The following is a 21,086-nucleotide window of genomic DNA, read 5'->3' as shown; positions in this document are numbered from 1 at the left end:
ATTCTCCTAGTATAAATTAGGGATCATACTTGCAATGTTTGGAACAAAGAAAATTAATCTTACACTGATTAGTCTTTCCTTCCCCTTTGGGAGCCAGATAAATGCATTTCTGAAGGTAATTCTTTTCCACTGAAACATAATAACTGCAAAGTTGTTGAGATGCAAGAGTACCCTTAAAATGGAGACAGTGGAGAGAGATGAGAGAGAGGAGTCTTTAACTTTTTCCTATGGTGGTTATCCTTTTGCCACCACACTGGAACATGGGACAGGATGAAATTTAACAAGGTCAAATGTCAGCTTCTGCCCCCAGGGTGAAGCAATGCCTGGCACCTGTCTGAGTGGGAAGATCAGCCCTGCAGACAGGAATAATCTGGGTGGCAGCAGCTCCCCAGGAGCCAGCAGTGAGCCCAGAGGGCAAATCCCATCCTGGGCTGCATCAAACCATTAAACACAGCATGAGCAGCAGGGAAAAGAGAGGATTATCCTGCTGTGCTCAGGGCTGGGATCACCAGGTGAGGATGTGAAGGTTCATGACTGTGTCCAGAGGGTAACAAAGATGGTGATGGGGCTGGAAGTGATGTCCTGTGAGGAGCACCTGAGGGCTCTGGGCTTGTCTGGTTTGGAGGAGGCTCAGGGGTGACCTCACTGCTCTCTGACAGCTTCCTGAGGGGGGAAAGGGGGAGAGGGAGCTGCTGAGCTCTTCTCCTTGGGATCCAGTGATGGAACATGTTGGAATGGTTCAGAACTGTGCCTGGGAGGCTAAGACTGGACATTAGGAAGCATTTCTTTACTGAGAGGGTGTCACAGACATATTTTCTGAAAATTGCTTTCCTTAGGATTTTTTTCTCCTGAGAAGCTGAGAGGCCTCAGGAACAAAATGTAAACAATGGTTATCTGCTGCTGTGGAATGCAGCAGGTGGATCTGTGATTGGCCCATGTTGGTTGTTTAATTAATGGCCAATCACAGTCAGCTGGCTTGGACTCTCTGTCTGAGCCACAAGCCTTTGTTATCTATTCCTTTTCTATTCTTAGCTAGCCTTCTGATGAAATCCTTTCTTCTATTCTTTTAGTATAGTTTTAATATAATATATATATAATAAAATAATAAATCAAGCCTTCTGAAACGTGGAATCAGATCCTTGTCTCTTCCCTCATCCTAAGACCCCTGTGAACACGGTCACAAGAGGGTGATGAAACTGTGGAAGAGGCTTCCCAGTGAGGTGATCAATGCCTGAAGGCTGTCATTGTTTAAGGGGCATTTGGGCAATGCCCTTAACAACAGTTTTAACTTTTGGTAACCCCTGAACTGGTCAGGCAGTTGGACTGGATGGTCCTTGTAGGTCCCTCACAACAGAAACAGCCTTTTCTGTTATTTTCATCTCTGGCTTTCATCCTTCTTTCTCTTCCTCTCCTTACACAGCATTTATATTTGCTGTACTGACAGTAGTGCTGTGCCTGATTTCCACATTCACCTGTGGAAAAGTCAGGCATTTTAGAGTAGTAATGAGGCATCAAATCCATGTAGGAGCTATGAAGTCAGTGTCTCTTCTCAGGGCTCTGTAATGAAGAAAGCTATATTAATAGGTGTGATTTCCCACATGCAGCTTCCTTTGCCAACTCAATTTCCTGTTCTGTGATGCATCAGATGTATCTTGCACCTGGGCTCCAAATAAGGCCAGAGATTCCTTAGCATGCTATAGAAACATCAATTTTTCTCAGTGTGTTGATATCTCACTGAGGGGAGAATTGTTCCTGGCGGGAGACATTTGCATTTGGAAGTGATAAACATGAATCCTATTGAAGTTAATGAAAGATTTCCTGATTTGAAAATCAGAATGTTTTCTGTATTTGGTTCACACAGGACAAACAGATTACTGTGGACATATTCTGCAGTGTGACAAGAAAGTCATATTTGTCTTATATGACACCTGGGTATCATACAAGGTAATAGATGTTAGAAATAGATTTTTACTGTGAGGTACTGGAACAAATTACCCAGATAAATTGTGGATGTCCCATGCCTGGAAGTGTTCAAGGCCAGGTTGGATGAGGTCCTGAGCAACCTGGTCTAGTGGAAGGTGTCCCTGCCAATTGGCAGGGAAACAGAACAAGATGAACTTTAAGGTCCCTTCCAAGCCAAATCTTTGAATGACTCTGTGGGTTTCTGAACTGCTTGGGCCAGAAGTTGCACCTTGATGTCTGACAGGCTTCTGTTTAGTTTCAATTACTGTATTCATAGATCTGAAAAGCAATTTTGGAAAATTATTCATATATTCATATAAAGGAAAAAGACCTTTCAGGCCTGATATTAAACAAATCCTTTGAAATGAAGAGACTATAGATGAAAAGGAAAAGGAGAGACTACCAGCAAGTAAAAAGGCTTGAAAAGAAATTGAGAGGGAAAAGGAACAAAGATTAATATCTAATAAAAGCTGTCTATATCTATTTGTATTGTATTCTGCTTTTTCTAAGTTACTTTCTGAGCCCAGAGTGAATTGCCTCACACTTGCTCATCTCCTCTACTCTCAGTTGGTTTTTGACTGCATTGAAGGCACTGCAAATAAACTTAATTGGAAATATTTATATGAATGTAGACTGCTGGACTGTACCCAAGATTCCTAGAATGAGCTTATAAATAAATGAATGATTCATAGAAGAGGGACTGTGTTCATTGGAGTAACTGCATTGCCAAGGATAGACAGCAGTATTTAATTTCTGGGCTTGTGGTTAGAAATTGGAATCACCCAGGATCAGAGAAATGCTTGGGATTTTTCAGAGTATGTGTGGGTTTCTTTGTTTAAGTAGAAGTCTATGATCTGACCTTTATTTTAGTATTATAAAGTAATAAAGGAAAACTAATAGCATAAGAATTTGATATATTCTGCAAAGGTGGGAAGAATATTCTATATTACCCACTAGTTTTTCTGCAAGGCCCTGTCTATGTGCTCATTTGATCGCTTATTTTATAGTTTCATTTGCTTTGTGCTAGGCAAGTCCCAATTTTTCCCAAATTTGTTTCTTTTCTCCTCGATTCTCCTCGAGAATCTCCTCGATTCTCCCTCCCATCCATAAACATTTTGTTTACATGTCTGAGAGACAGATTTTGGTTTGTGTTTGTGCTTGTGCAGGCCATAGATGAGGGTCCAGTTGTGGCCTCAGTGTTCTGTTTTACAGCTCTCATCACATGCTCTCTTTAAACGAAAATGAGAATTGTCTTGTGGAGATTTTAGGTCAATAAATAAAAAAGAGCTCATGCCAATGTAAAGAAGTTGTGGGGCTATGTAATATCTGCCTGCAGTGTTTTATTACAAGTATCAGTTTTGTTATTGAAAGTAGTAAAGGTGTGTAATTCATTCACACTCTCTGTATGTTACCCATTATTCTAAAAAATTACCTAGAAATTAATTTTTTTGAGCTTCCATATCAAGTCGCTGATATGGAGTTATATATTACCAGTTGAATTCTATGCCTCTATTACTTGTTATTTAATTAAGGTCATAATGACAAAAGTTACAGATTTAATTTACCTGATGTGTTGTTACAATAGTTTTGATATCAAAGTAATGCAGAAAAGTGTTCACTGCTCCACAGCAATGTGTTTTTTCTAATACTACAGATGGGTGTGAAATTAATGTGTAATTTCATTTTCTGTAACTGATAATATAATCTATTCTAATCTGAACGTTTTGAGTTTCCTTAGTCAAACTGCTTCAGTTTTGCTTAAAGATAGAACATTGAGCATCTGCTCTAACAGTGAAGTTTGGTAAAGACCTAGCAAAGAAGAGGGTTAGTGTAGTAACACAAAGTTTCACTGAAAGTAAGTCTCTCTCACCTTAGAGACTGGATGTAGTTACCTTCTGTTTTATCAAAATAAAAATTTTGTTTCTTTTCACCTGGTTACCATTTGGTAGCTCTCCGTTAATGTAAAATGAGATGTTTTTTCTAATTGCCTTGTTCATAAAGGACTGTGCATCCAGGTCTTGGCTTATATCCAGCTTCTGTGGGTGTGTTTGGTGCCTTGGAACATGATGTGGAGTCAGGCTTGTGGTAGCTCAGTTCCTGCTATTAGATTTGTTACAGTGAGTTCTGGTCACCTAATGCAACAATATATCACATGCAGGTTATTCATATTGTCTTAAGTCAATAGAGGGAAAAAAAAAAATACTTATTTGTATAATTACAAGCAAGTGAGATCTGACATTTGACCAAACAAATTTCATAAGCAAAAGAAGTAAAAGCTCTTTAATCTTGTATAAAAAATTGGATTCTCATGATTTTATTATGCTTAGATTTTTACCTGTAATGCTGCACACTCACACATTAAATATTGTGCTAACTTCTTGCTGTGCATTATTTTGTAGACAGAAAACTTTATTTACAGATTGCCTTTATTTACAGATTTTCACATAAACCTCAAGAACAAAGATATTTGGGTAAAGAGAATATTGCATTGTTAATGCCTCCTTGTTTACTTTGCTAATGTAAAAAAAATAACAATGTTTGTTTTGAAACTTGAGAAAACTAGAACAGCTACATTAGAGAAGGCACATTTAAAAAATATTACTAAAGTATGCCACTGATGTGTATGTTAAATGTTAACATATTTCATATTGGACAAATGGCTAAAAGAAAACATTTTACAGTTACATGGCTTGATTGACATGGGGTCAAATTAAGCAAGTTGTTCCTGTGTTGAAAAAGAATTTATATGAAAATAACTCAAAGAATTTATTTGTGTTTTCTTGTAGGTGGCATTAAGTGTCCTGTTTGCAGCTTTGTGTATGGTACAAAATGGGAGTTCAACAGACATCTTAAAAACAAGCATGGAATGAAGCTGGTGGAGAATGATGGGGAGACCAAATGGGAGGTAAAGCAAAATAAAAATGGCTTTAATCCTCAATTTTTTTAAAATTCGGGGGAGAAAAGTAAGGATAAAAATAAAAAGTGTGAAAAAATGTGGTTCTGACTTTATATAAGATCAGAAAGTTGTGGGATCTTATCTTTGCTTGAATGCGGGTCTTCTATGTATGTTAAATTTTAATATATGGTAGGGTTAACAGCCTTGTAAATGCTTATTTTTGCATTTTAGGCTTCTAGTCCTCTGTTTGCAGCAGAAAGGGTGAAAGCTTTATTAAATAAAAGAGAAATTGAAAAACTTCCTGCATTTTATAATATGCTGAATATTCACTGGTGTTAACTGTAAGATGAGCAAAGCTGCCGGAAAAAACTTATGTCTTGGTCCAGAGAAGGCTAGAATCTAGAAAACTGAATTTTTTAATTGACCAGCTGAAAAAAATATAATGTTATGTAGAGTAAGTCTTCTATGATATGCTCTGTGTTTTCAGCTTCAATCCTGGAGATGCAGAATCAATGGCAAAACCATAGATTTAGACACTTTTATTAAAAAATTATTGTTGGCCAGTGGAGTGTCTTCCACTGCCCAAGCAGGCTGATTTTGATATCCAGTGAGAGGAAAAAGCCAGGAATCAACTGCAGCTGTTTTAGGCCTCTTCTGCTAAATTTCAGTCTGGCTCCATCACAAATCTAGTACCTGATTTGGAAGAGCTGACCTGCAGGTCTTGTCTAACACTTCTTGAGTATCCACACCCAGGATAAGTCTTTGAAAAACACTGGAGTAGATTCTATGTGGACAGCTGTTCAAAGAAGTAGGACAAGCATTTTAAAATGCAACCCTTCAAAGTCCTTTATCCATATTCCAAATTATTATCTGTACACTTTGCCTGTAGCTGCCCAAAGCTGGAAAAATAAGAGGACATCGTTGGTGCAAGAATGACTCTGTTGCTGAATTTGCAATAGAATCTCATCAGAGCAGGAATATATATTGACAGCTTGTTTTGAAAAAAACATAGTTTATGGAAAGGATAACTTTGCAGAAACAAAATGCCATTTTTTTCAAGTTTCTGAGGTGTTTTAGCATATATGCAATATAAATTCATTTTGCTCAAAAGGTTTTTGGTAAACTCTGGTACAGTACAAGTCTGTTGTTAGTTTAAGATAACTGTGCAACAAAAATAAGGTCAAGATAACTTTGCATCCTTAAAGCAACTTTTGAAGTAGAATCCAGAAGAACACTGTGGGATGATTATCCTGTCTCCCATTTAACACTCTTCTTGAATTCTGTTTCACACACTATAGCTCTTGTTACAGTATTTGTTGTCCAAACTCATTCCTTGTTGCTGTTAAATCATTGAAATGAGATTATTCATGCCTTGGCTTTGTTTCCAAGTTAACTGCTGAAGTTTCTGAAGAAGCATCCACTCAGTATCTCCATATCACAGAGGCTGGAGAAGATGTTCAAGGCACTCAAGCTGCTGTGGCTGCATTACAGAACCTCAGATACACTTCTGAGAACAGTAAGTTACCTTTTTCCTAGGTTGGAACACAAATACACCTTTTTTTTTCCAAATAATGAAATTATTTTGAGTGTACAATATACAACCTCCTGTAATCTCCTATTAAAAATTTTGAATTAAGTCATCCAGAACTTACTTCTGGGGGGTTATATATTTTTTTAAGTATAAATTAAAAATTATAATTCATTATGAATTCCTATATCCTGAAGTCATTAATACTTATCACTGCCTGTTTTGCACTTTATTATTGGCTGTGTGGAATTTCCTGCCTATATTATTAAATATGCTGTGAAATTAGCTATTTTGGCAGAGTAGATGGTGTGTATCTAATGACAATTCTCTGGCTATTATTTTTCTCCCTCTCTGGCTTTAGTCAGCAAGACTGCAGGAGTGACATGGTGGAATAGCTCATTTACCATGTTCCCAAGGCAGCACTAACAATCTCAGTTTTGGTGGTACACAAAATTAAGTGAGCTATTCTGTATCAGATTGAGAAGGAAAAGAGTAGTATTAGATAATGTCTGCCAAGTGATAAATAACAAAAGCCAGGAGAAAAGAAAAAAAAGGCCAGATTTCTGAGAGTGTAAAAACACCAGACTAGAGTAGGTGTTCCTAAGTGGCTTTTTAAAATTTTTTTTAATACATATAAATAAATGCCCTGGTTATGAAAAGACAGCATTTTACAATTGTTTATCATTGTAGTCTTTATAGTTCACAATACAGATACATGTCAAAAACTCTCAGCTTTTATGGACTTTCCAAACATGCTGCAATTAAATTACATTACTGCCAGTTTCTGTATATTACTTCAATGAGTTGAGGTTCTGAGTAAGTGAAAACTTCTTGAGAACTTTTTTAAAACCTCTTCATATCTAAATTAAAATAAATATTTTCATGGAGTGTACTGTAGTCTTAATTTTCAGCATGAAGCTATAATTTTTTGAATAATCTTCTTTTTAGAGCATCCAACTTCAGGTACTCTTCCAGCATATTCCCTCTTAGTATAAAACCAGTAGTATCTTGTCTAAAGGCAGTTTTATAGTTAAAAACCCCCAAAGCAAGCAAACCTTTTTCAGTACTCAGATACATTTTTTTTCTTACATAAATAACAAAATATAGCTACTTTTCTATTTGAAATTAAATTATCTGACCTAGATTGCCTATACTATCACAGTATCAACCTAAATTTAAAAGAGCTTAAGTTAGGAAATTAGATTTATTCTATTTTCTATCTCTGACAGTGATTAAAGCAAATGTAAGGCAGCTTTACATGGCCCTGACAGTTTCTTTCCCTGTCTGAGATCTCCCTCATGCTGACAGTGGGCATGAGGGAATGGTTGGCCATTGGTGGGAATTTGTATTCCTGCATAACAAAAACCATTTTACTGAATTCAAGTTTTTTACACTTTGTGAAAAGTGAGAGTACAACTATTTTGTTTGGGATTTTTTGTAAACATCCCTTTCCTTTGGCAGGGCTGCACACACCAGAGAATTTTTTAAAAAGGACAGACATGTTCTGATCCAGTGTTTATAAAGTGATCAGTATGAGTTTTCCCAAGCAATTAACCTTTTCCTTCAGCAGCTTAGTGATAAAACTACTTCATTTAGGTTGAGGGGTACTGCAGAGGACCAGACAGAGGGTAAACACAGGTTTCTAAAATACCAAATGGCTGTTATGGTTATAGGTATACGAGTAGGTTCTGTGTAAGGTGAATGTCTGGTAAATACACATTTGGATTTTTAAACTCCTGCAGCTTCCTAATTTGCAGTTCCTGCTATGACTTGTGGCTGTTGTTTCTTTATTCAGTGTACTCTTTTAGATCTCTTTCAAATAGGCACAGAAGTGATCAGTGTGGCTGCACTTGCTGACTCATGCATTCCCTGGGCAAATTTATTTTGTGAATACTTCCCTGCCATAGATCTGTCACATTATTGAGCTTTTTGAATTGTACCAACAGCACTGCAAGTCAGGGCAATGCTGTTTGATTCACACAGCCTCAGAACTGTTCTCCTGTGATGATCTTATGGCTGCTGTCTTTTTGATAAGGTGAAAGACTGGATCCAGCAGCTGTAAACATCCTGCAGCAGATCATTGAGTTGGGTTCAGAGTCCCACGATGCCACCGCAGTGGCTTCTGTCGTTACCATGGCGCCTGGCACGGTGACAGTGGTGAAGCAGGTGAGAGCTCCTTTCTTCTCTAAACCAGACACATTCAATTTGCATATATCTTCTGTGAAATGGGTGTTACTTTGCAAGGGACAAAAATTAAATGATCATTCAAGACACATAAAGAATTTTTCCTGATTTTTCACTGGGTGGTGTGTGTATGGGTGTTTACATGCCCAAGCATGTACATGTATATTATCTTATATGTAGGCACATATATCTTTATACATCTAAAAGTGCATATAGTTTTGTATGTTTTATATAGTTTTGAATTAATAAATACACCTATATCTGTATGTAGGTATGTGTGTGAAAATACAACTTTTTTTTAGCAGGTGTTATCAGGTTTTATAAAATAACATATTTTGTGCAGACACTTAATCCCATTGTCATCTAAAAGATTCAGGTTGCCCTTGGTGCAGCAAGCAAAAGGAAATAATTTTTAATTTGAGGTGCCCGTTGGGTTCAAACATCATGGCTTTTGCTCAGTATTTCCTTCTCACAGGTGTCTGCTAATTTCCATTTTTCATTCTCCTCTCAGTGTTCTTTAAACTGCTTGTTCCTTCTCTTTCAGCACAGCTCTTTGCTTATCCCTTTCCCCACTGATTCACTGGGGTCTCTGCACTCTGCACCTGTGGTTGACAGGTGAGGAAAGTACATGAGAAGTTTTAACTTCCCAAAGAGTTAAAATAACTCTTTTTATTTAAATAAACCAGAACTGATTATTCTGAGTCCTGAAATTGACTTTTGAGTTCAGCATTTTTTGTAGTGTTTTGAACATTGAGTTCATGAGAGTTCTACAGAAGTGTGAAGTTCATGGTGTGTGAAGTACTTGGATAATTCCTAAGCTTGCTGCCCAAATGTCACAAAAACAAGGCATAATTTGAAGCCAGAGCATTTTCAGATGTTCCTTTGCAATACTTAACAGGTATTTTGACTAGAAACTATGTAGGAGTTTAGGGCTTTTTTGTAGAATAACATACCCAAACTTGAAAACTAAATTCAGTCATTAAAGAGAAGAGACAATGTGGTCCAATTATGTGCAAGTTTCAAAACAACTTTTATAGTACAGCCACTACCAACATGCCTGCTGTGCTATAGAGATGACCTGTTGGGGGTTGAATGCAGTATTAGCAATTGGTGTTTGTCAATATCATTGAAATTAGTTCTTCCCTAAAGAAATTCATCTTTTGAGGCTATTGTACTAAAGGTATAGGAGAAAGTGGTTGCTGAAGGAGAGTTGCCTAGAGAATGTTTTGATATCTGAGTGTTAAAGTTTAAATATACAGGTATTAACTCTGATCAATATCTGAGTCATCATAAAATCTATTGACTTCTTTGTTGGACACTCTGAATTTACTGGTAACTTTTTTTAAGTAAATATTTCTATTCCAAATTAATTTTCTTCTTCACTTTTCAATCCATATTTCTAGCCTTTTGAGTTTGCAGGCTGCTAAGCCTTAATCACTTCTTTTTCCCTGTATACATCAGTGATTCTCAGTGATATCAAACTCTTACAAGCACCACTCCTGTATTAAATGAAATATTGAATTCTCAGAGCACAGAATCTCTTTCTAACTTTTCTTTTTATGCACCGCTATCCAATCCCTTTAGAATCTTCTACGTTTGTAAAATTTTTCTTTTCGTTTTTCTCTTTTCTTTTTTCTTTTATTTTTCTCCAGAAATTGTTTTTTTGCCATAGTCTGGTCTGTTATACAGCTGTAGTTACTTTCCAGCTCTTGTCTTCCAACCAGAAAATTGCTCCAGAGTTTCAGGCACACCCAATTTTAATCTGAGGGAAAGAAGTCTTTAAAAGTCTTTCTATTAGCTGGACTTAAATCCTCCCCTATTAGAAACTGACAGGTTTTTCCTTCAATGCTGAGTTGCTTTCCGTGGGATATCCCTCATTTGTAGCTATGGCTTGGTTGGGTTTTAATTATCACAGGTTCCTAATTGTTACCTTGAAGTGACCTTTAGATATGTTCATATTTCACTTTTCTACTGGAAAATGTATTCCATACTTTCTTCTGTGACCTTCAACTTTTCTTGTGGGTTGTGAGACAAAGAATTCATTTAGGGTGTCAGCAGTCTCTCAACATCACCTGTCACTGAATTTCCACTCTTGCTCTTTAATGGCCTCACAGAGTCCTTGCTTAGCAGCTCAAGTCCATTTTTTCTTTCCTTAACAACATTTATTGTAGTTGTCCTGATTTTTATGCTGTTTGTTTCTTTCTTTCTTTTTCTCTAAGGACATACATTACCCATTTCTTATATCAGTTCTTACTTTCAAATCTCATTTCTAGCTAGCCCTTGCAAGTTTATTTCATATTTCTCTATTTGCACCAAGAAATTTCTTCTCATTCTAAACTATTAGAATGTTTCAGAAGGATTTTTTTCTTTTTGCTGTAAATGTTACACTACAGTGTTCTATTTTTGTCTCCCCTTTCCTCCCTGGAAATTTATTTCTCCCACAGCTGTCCTTTTCCTTACTTTTAACTCATAAAATTCCCATTTACACTTTATCCTTAAAATCTTGTATAAATCCAGCTGAATCTCTCAGGAATGCTGCTATGCTCATGCTTTGGCAGTTCCCTAACCTGTGTGCTCACATACCTTCAGTGTGCTGTGCTTGCAGAGCTTCAGGTTAAGGCAAGAATTTTGCCTTCAGAAACAAACTCTGTATTTATCCCTAAGTCCTTTTCAGCATCTTGGAAGACATGAGGTGTATTAATTAGGTCTAACTGGTGTAATTTTAAAATTGTCTAGGTCACAGGACATAAAGGATACCATGGTTCTTCTGTTAAATTATTGTTCTGCTTGTAATCTTAAAGCAAGTACAATAAATTGTAAATACGCATTATATTGGAGGTGAAATCAAGATCACGTTGTCCTTCGCAGCTCCTGATTTGCATGTCTAGAACAAAATTTCAGCTCTGACTTAGGAAACTTTTTATTTCTTGTTTATATGAATGATTATATTAAAGAAAAGGCTTTGACAACATAACAGTAACCAATTCCAGCCAGAATTGGGATTCAGCTTATGATTTTAGACCCCAAAAATGCAAAGTTATCCCTGCTTAGCTTGGGTTATGTTTGGTAAATAAGAATCATTGTTGGCTCTGTTAGTGTCATGTGTATGAAACCTTTCCAAGGTTTTGTCTGGAGCCTGAAATTATTTTATCTTAATTTTGCTGTGACTCAATATACTAATCTGTTATCCAAGTTGGTTTTTTTTCTAATTTAGGATAAATCCAGTTGTGTGAGCTCTGAAAATATGCAGCTGTCAAGGAGTGTAATATAAATATCTCATTAAATGCCTGAGGAAAAAAAGTTAGTAATGTGAAGTTTTACCAATATGATCTGAGACTGGCAAAAATCCCCTTTGAAGGTTTGATCACAGCATGGCAGGAGAAGTCCATCCTTGTTCAGTTACGAGGGATCCACTCTGGATCTCTCTGTCAAAGATGAAGATACTTCTTCATGGCAGGACATTTGAGTTGTTCTGCTCTGCTTAAAGGTGAAAAAGGTAGCAAGGTGGAGAAAAGGAGAGAGGACAGAGTGCTGAGTTTGAAGAACAGCTAGGAAAGAGCTTAGTAAATGCAGGAAATACTCTTCACAGTGGATGGTAAATACAGGCAAGAGACTGTGGAGAAAGGAGTTTGGTGGGAACAGCACATGGGAAGGTGAAGGGACTGGAAGGGTAAAACAGGAGACTTCCCTTTCTGCACATTCCACTCTCTGTGTCCTGTTACAGATGTACTTTTGCCCTTGTGCCTTAGGGTGGAGATTGATTCATTTGGTTTTTTGTTTATTTTGCTAGAAGAGGCTGTTCAATCCATTATTTATAGAGGTGGACTGTTTTCCTGCCTTACATGCCAAGCATCACCCCGTCTTGATTTACAGTCTCTGCCGGCCTGTGCTCAATGATTGGTTTTTCACACAAAATGTGTGTGTTAACTAGAATAGAGATAGTGTTTCACTACAAACTGCCTTGTTACTTTGTTGCCTCTTTCAGTTAGAATGTACATCAGACAAGGATATTAATTGTTCCATTAAAAAGTTTCTTCCAAGTTAAGCATGTGTTTGATTTAAATACTGAGTTTCTTGTGAGGAAATATCAGCCTCATAAATGAACAGCCCTAATATGTTATTTTTGAAGAGGGGATTCTTTCAGTGTGTAGTGCTGTAAGTAACTCACCAAGGAAACAATATTCAAGTGCATATTCTTGGTTTCACAATATATGAAGAATATCCTTAAAAGCTTAGTTCCTGAATCCCTCAGTGCATTGTCCAGAAGGTCAAAAGTGTTTCCTCTTCTTGGTCTGTGTCCTTCACCTCTAGTTTCTCTTCTAGTTGTTGTTCTTCCATTTCTAGTGTTTGTTAGCAGGAATGTTTAATGGCAGCAATATGCTACCTGATTTAATAACTTATTTTTTTCATAAATGCAGTTTATTTCTTGTATCAGATCTCTTTGATGCAGAGTTGAAAGCATGTAGGGTTCTCTATCCAAATACGAGAGGTTTTTTTTCCATCAGATTACTGCTACAGAACAGTAGAATTTTGGATTGCAAACCAAAGGTTTACATTGCTATGAACTATAGTAACCAGTTAAATTTGGTTGCATGTTATCTGTTTTTCAGGGTTTTCCTTGTGTTCATAGTGATGGACAAATGTGCTGTTAATTCATTTTTTCTTAGGCCTGTGGTACTGCACTGTGTTTGTGTGCTCTAGAACCATCACTTATAGCTCACTCTGAAGGTGGCTGAGAAGTTTGTGTTAATCACTAGTCATTATTATTATAAGGTGATTATGTCAGCCTTTCTGCACACTTGTTCATCAGAAGTTCACTTTATTTCTCAACTCTGTGGGATGTCTTTTCTATTTTTCAAGCCAGAGAGCTGATCTCCTCCTCAGGAACATTCTTGGGCCTTGCTGCAGGTGAATACCTAAATGGTTCAAATTTGTTCTGAATGATGACTCCTCTATGGTTTCTCATTTCAACCTTTTAGCTACAATGGTTGCCCAAGCCATCATTATTTTATGCTTCAGTTAGCTCTGATAATCTTTTTTCTGACATTCAGAGCTTTTGTTTTACCCCTTTTGTATTCTTTCAGAAAAAACCTCAAAGATTACTTTCTCTCCTCTTCTTGTCATTGCCTTATCTTATCTTGTTTACTTGATGTTCCTTTTTATGCCACATCAAACAAAATCTTGTTTTCCTTTCCTGAATTTTTTACTCCTTTCCAGTTAGAGTCCTGTTTCTCATTAGCTGTAAAGATTTTGTCTCCTATCTTTGCTCAGTCCATGAAGATTTAGCTGCTTATTACTTTTGTCAAACAATTTTCTAATGTTTCCATATTGTGCTTAGTTGTGTGGATTTTTAATGAGGAGCAATTTGTACCTCATTGTCTTCTCTCAATTACTTGTCAAGAATATGATGGCAGCAATTATCTGTGAATAGGCTGTTGTATATTGACACCAATGCCTGGCACACTGAACTACCACTGTCTCATTTATGTTTTACTCTCTCACCTCCCTTTTTCTAGCTCTGCTTACTTTGTCTTGTTTTATACTGAAATGATAGTGAAATTATAAGGCCTTTGGGGCATGAACTGCTCTTTTCATGTAGCATAGCTGATACAATCCAGGTCCTGATCCAAAGCTACATAAATATTAACAATAAAGTGCAGTAGTTGGCTGCTGAATTATCTTTCTTTTCCTTCCACTCAGAAAGATGAGACAGAACTGATGTTTTTACTACTTCTGTAGACTGAAGTGAAAGGTTAAATCTATTTCTGAAAAGGACAGTAACCTTTTTTTAACTTAGACATAATGTGTTCTGGAGAATAAGTATATCAGCTATTACAATAACTAAACAGATCTCTATCAGAAGATAACCAGAAAATATTGGATTTCCATGTGCTTCAACCTTTATTTTAGTTGCTTTTATCCTTTTATTCTGTGATCTCCAGTAAAAACCTACCATGGTAAGTCACTTTCTTCAAAGTGACAGCAGTAGGAAGGCAGAGCAAAGATTATACATCAGCTCAAAGCAGATCACAGAAAAGAATTTTATAGCATAGCACATCTTCAAAAGTAAATACCTATTATTAGCATGGCTGTCACATCAGAGGCTGCTGAGCATTGTGCTTCAGCAGCACACCTTGTATTTCAGTCTGCTTGGATTGGTCCTGATGTGGTGATGGGTGCTGGTGGCAATCTAGAAAATTTGCCAGTACAGGGAGTTATGTACATGCTGATTGTCAGTTTTGTAGTTGCTTTAGAACACAGAGCAGTCTGATGCTTCCTGTGGCAGTAACAGCAGTGGAAAGTTTTAAATGGGGCAGTGAAGCCTTGTTTCCTCAGCCTTTGAGGAGTTCTCATCTCTGTAAGGGACAGATAAAATGTCAGTCAAGATCACTGTCCTCTTAGAGCTCCTAAAACAATGGCAGTGTTGCCATTCTGCCTCAAAAGGAGGTGGGGTGACCCAGCCATGTCCAGCCACAGTCCCTCTCTTGGGATATATTCAACCAGCCAATTGCTATAACATTTTAAAAATCTGCATCAACAGTATGAAGATTTGTTTGTCCCCTTGCTGTTTTTATTTTATGCAAAGCAACTCTTTCATACTCAAGCCTCTTATTATTCCAAAACCATTATGCACCAGATTGTCTTTGTTTTGTAGCTCATTATAGAGATTCAAATGATCAAATTACAGAGTTTTCTGTGTGTCTTTTTCACACAATATAACTGTATGTAAACCAGAACTGAGAAAGAGTTGAAGTTATTCAAATTATGCTGAACAAAGCTTATGGGCACCAATGTAAGCTGACACATCACATATCCAGGTGTTCTCTGTGATCTAAATTCCTTTCATTTTAATCCTTTCTGCAGATATTTTGTATATTTTCTTACTAATATTTTATTATATAAATAGGAGCATCTGCAGCCTAGAGTAAGGTTTTGGAAATCTGAAAGATCTATGTGATTAACTTTTCTGCTTCATGGTGAACTGAAAAGCAGCTTTCAATCTGAAATCAAGAGAGAGATTCCACTGAGGATTTGGGGACAGGCCCAGCAAAACTGTTTTGAGCACAGTGGACCTGGAATTCCTGCTGACTTCAAGTAAAATTGAAGATATAACAGTATTACACAAAATGAGCTCTAGAGTAAGGAAAATGCTTTAGCATCTTACTGCAAATATTTTTTCTTATTCCTTTTCAGGAAAGGAAGGAAGTATGTTTTCCTCAATGGCTTGAATTCATTTATTTCAAATTTAAAAATACTTTCTTGTTTTGAGAGAAAGAGATTCCTCTAAGAGAGACCCATTTGTAATGAATACTTCCATTTATTTGGATGGTCTTTGGATATGTAAATTAAGAACATTTGGAATTTAGAGATGTTAAGTTTCTTATGAAAACATGATGGTGAAAATCCCATTGGCTTTTGTGAGAGACAGATTTAGTTAATAAAGAATATTTATGCAGGTACTGACTAGATTTAATGTGCCAGCTGTGTGTGGCTTCAGCTCCTTGCTGGCATTCTTTAATGAAGGATAAGCAGACAGATGCTTTTCAGCTGACTCTCAAACAGAAAAGAGGTCTTGGATGCTGCTCTTCAAAAGATTTCAGAAGCCAATAAAGAGAATTGAGTGTGGTGACTTCGTTCATTCAGATGGCAGCTGTCCCACTGTTTCATCAGTTTGAGGGATGTAAATTAACATTTTGAGATTATTCCCTGTGGAACAATCTAATAGGAACCAAGCAGAAGCATGTAAACATTGAACTGATTTGAAATGTAAATATCCCAAATAATGTGGTGATTTGTCAAACTAAAAGGATTACAGATAGCTGTCCAAAAAAAGATACTGGAAGCTAGAAACACCAGAAATAAAGGCATTAGTTTTCTTTACCCTGCATGACAAGGGTAATAAACCCACATCAATAAAGTCAGGTAGGGAGTTTAAATTAACTTTCTTTATTGGCCATTTTCATTTCAAAAGGATATAAAACTGAATAAGTATTAGATTGCTGCTATTGAATTGAATGAGATTCTGCTTTAGTTTCATTTTTGTGTCAACTATGCTTTATTTATTTTCCTCTCTTCATTATTTATGTACATTCACAAAGCTATATTTAAAATTATTTATGGGTTTTGATTTAGACTGACAACAGTGAGATCCATCTCATACTGTGTTGTGCATTCTTGCAGCTCTTAGCAAATGCAGTGTAATTTTTCTGGCCTGAGGCATTTTGTCAGAGGGTTATGTGTAGTGCACTAAAACCAGAGGGATTAGTGTGTATTGCATAATTATAGGGCCACATTTTAGACACCCCTATTTCTGTATTTGTTTGAGCATCTCTAGCATCAAGGGCTGTAATTGTGAGCTGATTCATAACAAGCTGTGAGATTCTAATTATCTAACATTTTTAACTGCAGCTTCCTATCTGAATTCAATGGTGATTAGACTTTTCATGGCCTGTTGCAATATTCATTAGCAGATCTTGTGTATGTCCTTAACTTCCACAGAGCTGACAGTGGAGCAAGAACCCTCAGCAAAGAGGAGAGGACAGTTATGAAAAGGGAGTTTGGGATAAGAATTCACTAAAGCTCGGTTGCTTTCAGTAGGATTTAGGGTTTCTTAAATAATTAAAAAATAAAAAGGGTGTATTAGGAGCAGCAAGAGACAAAAGTTTACAGTTCTATAGTTTTTTTCATTATTAAGTTCCTTTTCAAAGAGAGGCTCAAGCTTCCATTAGTGAGGGGTGAAAGGGCCTTATAAAAAGAGCAAGTGATTTTTGACCGATAAGGAAAGGATGGGGAGGGTTTATAAACTCAAAAAGGAGAGACTTAGATTAGATGTTAGGAAGAAATTCTTTAGTCAGAGGGTAGTGAGCCATGGGAACAGATTGCCCAGAGAAGCTGTGGATGCCCCATCCCTGGGAGTGTTGGAGGCCAGGCTGGACAGGGAGTGGGAGGTGATCCCATGGCAGAGGGGTTGGAACTTGATCATCTCCATGTTCCCTGTCAATCCAAACCATTCTGAGTCTATTATTCTTTGATTCTATGATACCTGCCTTTTGAGACAACATAAATTGCTCCTGTGAAGCTGGTTGCACATTTTACTGTGTCAAGAAAACATCCAGCATCATCTACTTGTGTGGGGTGCTGAGCTTGAACTTCAGCAGGAGCTGTTTAAAGTATATTTCAAATAAAACACTCAGATATAATTGATAAAAGAATGTGAAAAGGACTTCATTCCTCTCCTGTATTTTTTATCCCTATAAAATGAATCCTGTGCAATGAAGGCAGAGTGGGCATTGCTGGGTACAACTGTGTTGTTGCATTAAGGTCAGTGACAATGGCCAGATTCCCTTTAGATGTTAAATCTTTCACCAGATAAAATCCACATAAATTTCATTAGTATATTACAGCCATACTGACTTGGAGACCTCTGAATAATTTAGTACCTGGACATACTTGTTATTGTTCAAGAAAAGGCTTTCTATATCCTTATTAGTTGAGTGAAAGTTCAGAGTGCTGTGAAGTCTTAAGGGGCTTGTGAATCTCTGAAATCTTCTGACAGGTATTTTAAACACGAAATAGAAAAGTCAGAAGCAAAGTCACCGTATAACAAAGATAATGGTTGCTTAGGGAAAAAAATAAATGAGAAAAGAGCATCAGGAAAACAAACATATAGAGTCTATTTTTCTTCTTGCTGGTCTCTAAGGGACCAGACAGATCCTTGGAACCTCCACGGTAGTTCTTCCCTTCTGTTCCTACTCCCTTCTTAAACAGCATTAATAATCCTCATTGTATTTACTTGAATTTGATTGTGCCACTGCTGTTTACTTTTGAGGCAGCTTCTAACTAAAAAAAAAAATAAATAAATGGTCCTTTCTAACTTCTGTAACTTACATTCCACACTTCATAGAATCTACCATGTCTGACCTCGTCTTTCTAAGATCACTTCAGAGTTCAGTGCTGCAGGAGCACACTGTGCTCCAGCAAACAGAACCATGGATTCCTAGAATGGTTTGGATTGAAAAGGACCATAAAGATCATCTCATTCCAACCTTCCTGCCATGGGTAGGGACACCTTCCCTTAACAAATGCTTTTGCATATGTCCTGCATAGTGAAAAATTGCTGTTCCATTCTCTCCTTAAAAGTAGATTATTTTATCACTAACACTTCATAGAATTTCTTCCACATCACTTTACATTTTCCTGGTTTATTTATACTTGTCTGGAGTACTTTGCATAGGAATTTTATATGGGTCTGCTAGAAGATTAAGATTTGGTTTTGCATTCTAGTATGTACTGTATTTCAGTAATTGACAGGCACTTGTATGAATTTGGAATTCAACACCAGGTTGTGTTGCTTTTTAAAATTTTGACAAGAAGCAAAATGTTCAGTAAAAAATCCTTTATTTTCACTTGTTTCTGTCACTCTCAATAATGTAAACATTGCTGCTTCACAAACAGAAGGCCTTAGGAACCTATTTCAGTGATATTTATATTTCACATTTTTCTAATAAAATCCCTTAAGGTTTGCAGTGTAATTTGCACTTCTGAGAGCAGCCATTGACTCGGGAGAAAGAGAAAGGTGGGTGCAGTAGGTGTTTTGAATGCGTTCTCAACTCAGTGCTACTAGAGGAATTGAGTTCAGATTTATTTAAATAAAAGCAGTTTTGAATAAGTGACTGCTGAGAGATTAAAGTTGTCTCTAAAGAGCAGTGTTCCTGAAACTCTGCAGCTCTCTGTGCCCAGAACTGAGACGCTGTGTTGGTGCTTTCACTATTCTGCCTAGCTTCACACTCATTAATCAAAAGCGCTTGCATTTTCTGCAAAACTGACATTTTCTTTCAAAACTGTGTGATTGCTAATTTGTGTGCTGTATTTCCATTAATCATCACCACAGCAGGTACATCTTGGCAAGGTGAAATCTCTGTAAGCTCTCCCCTGTGTCCTCCCTCAGGTGAAGGAAGAGGAGCAGGCAGCCAAGCACGCGCTGATGATCCAGGAGACGCTGCAGCAGGCGGCGGTGGAGCTGGCGGAGCAGCATCACCTGGTGGTGTCCTCGGATGAGGTGGAGGGCATCGAGACAGTCACTGTCTACACCCAGGGTGGGGAGGCTTCAGAGTTCATTGTCTATGTTCAGGAAGCTGTGCAGCCTGTGGAGGAGCAAGCTGTGGAAGAATCAGTGCAGGAGCTTTAGAGAGCAACACTCAAAGGAGATGATTTCTTGATTTGCCAAAGCCAGAGGTTTGGGGGTTTTTTGTCCCAACCAAAAGTGAGCAAGCTGATGGATTTTCAGTTGATTTGTAAAGTGATCTAACTGGTTGAATTGTATCAGTAACTTTGATGTATTATGTGCAAAACCTTCTCAGACTTTTTTTTTTTTTCTAGAAAATACTTTTAAGGAAAAAGTATTCTTCCCCTTCTTCGAAGATCTCTCACTTGATTCCTGTAAATTCACACAAATATTATCTGTTCAAAACTGTGGTATCCTATGGTAAAAACCATCTGTAAAGGTAGATAGAGTGTCTGGAAAAGCCCATACATCCCATTTCATACATGCTTCATATGTTCTTGACTTGGCTGGAAGCAAAGTTGTTTTTTCTATAATTTAAAAGGGCCTCTTAGCTCTGAGTTCATGCTTAGAAAGTGTCTGCTGAGTTGTGGATCTGACCCAAACAAAGCCTCAAAATTTAATGAGAAACACACCACAGATGGACTGTAGTTTATACCTGTGAGATGGTCCTTTGAGTTTGGGAGGTATGTAAAGCCATAAATGATAATTCTGGGTATCAGTAGGATGACTGTTATTTAACTATTTGAATAATGATAACTGTTTCCATCCCACTGAATAAATACCTGTCTAGTATCATAAGGTGAAACCAAAACTGTCAAATCAAGGAAATACTCTTTTGTTTTTAAGAAAAAAAATATATTCAAAAGATTTGTAAATGCTATAAGAGATGTATGTCCATATGTTTTAAACAGACATGCTTGTAAATATGACAGTGTGAAAAAATTTGTACAAAAAGCTTAAGTAAATATTGATGAGAATCAAGATATTCTTAATTATGCATGTACATAGTTCCAAATTTTTCTTCATGAATCTTGAATTGTTTCTGGTTTAATATTTTTAAATTTGAGCTATAAAAATTATTAATAAATAAAAAATTGTCTAATGTTTTCTTCTAATGCTTCAGTTTCTTAAGTGTTGTTTTCCCTTTTGTAGCTAATTAAAAGGTGCTGGTGTGCATTGACTCTGACAAGTTATTCCTCCAGTTAGTAGCCTCTTATCAAGAAAGTGCCACCATGAAATAAAGGCAGACCTTTCAATGTGATTTAACTTATTTCTGGGTATCCTGGGTAAAAACGTGGAAAAAAGCTTTTGACTAAGTGGATGCAATGTGGTGAGTTGGTTGTCAGCATCTTCTGAGTCTGCTGGGTTCTCTTGGTGCTGGGCAAAATCAGAGTGCAAACCTGTGGTGACAGTTTCTCCCTTAGCTGTGCCAATGGGGAGCTTAAATTTGT

At 37.0% G+C, this 21,086-nt stretch overlaps 1 protein-coding gene across 3 annotated transcripts in view; it reads left to right on the top strand.

Annotated features, from left to right (window-relative positions):
* The window catches only part of ZFAT (zinc finger and AT-hook domain containing), a 116,330-nt gene extending 95,587 nt beyond the window's left edge, over positions 1-20,743 (top strand). For all 3 annotated transcript variants that reach the window (XM_063174518.1, XM_063174526.1, XM_063174510.1), the window contains 4 exons: positions 4,749-4,867; positions 6,248-6,374; positions 8,422-8,552; positions 19,519-20,743. In XM_063174518.1, the coding sequence (XP_063030588.1) occupies positions 4,749-4,867; positions 6,248-6,374; positions 8,422-8,552; positions 19,519-19,758 (617 nt within the window). In that variant the 3' untranslated portion in view covers positions 19,759-20,743. The remainder of the gene's footprint in view (positions 1-4,748; positions 4,868-6,247; positions 6,375-8,421; positions 8,553-19,518) is intronic.
* Positions 20,744-21,086: the final 343 nt, after the last annotated feature.

The sequence above is a fragment of the Melospiza melodia genome, chromosome 1, assembly GCF_035770615.1.
Source record: "Melospiza melodia melodia isolate bMelMel2 chromosome 1, bMelMel2.pri, whole genome shotgun sequence".
NCBI lineage: Eukaryota > Metazoa > Chordata > Aves > Passeriformes > Passerellidae > Melospiza > Melospiza melodia.
The sequence above is the reverse complement of the archived record's forward strand: the minus strand, read 5'-3'. Positions and strand labels throughout refer to the sequence as shown.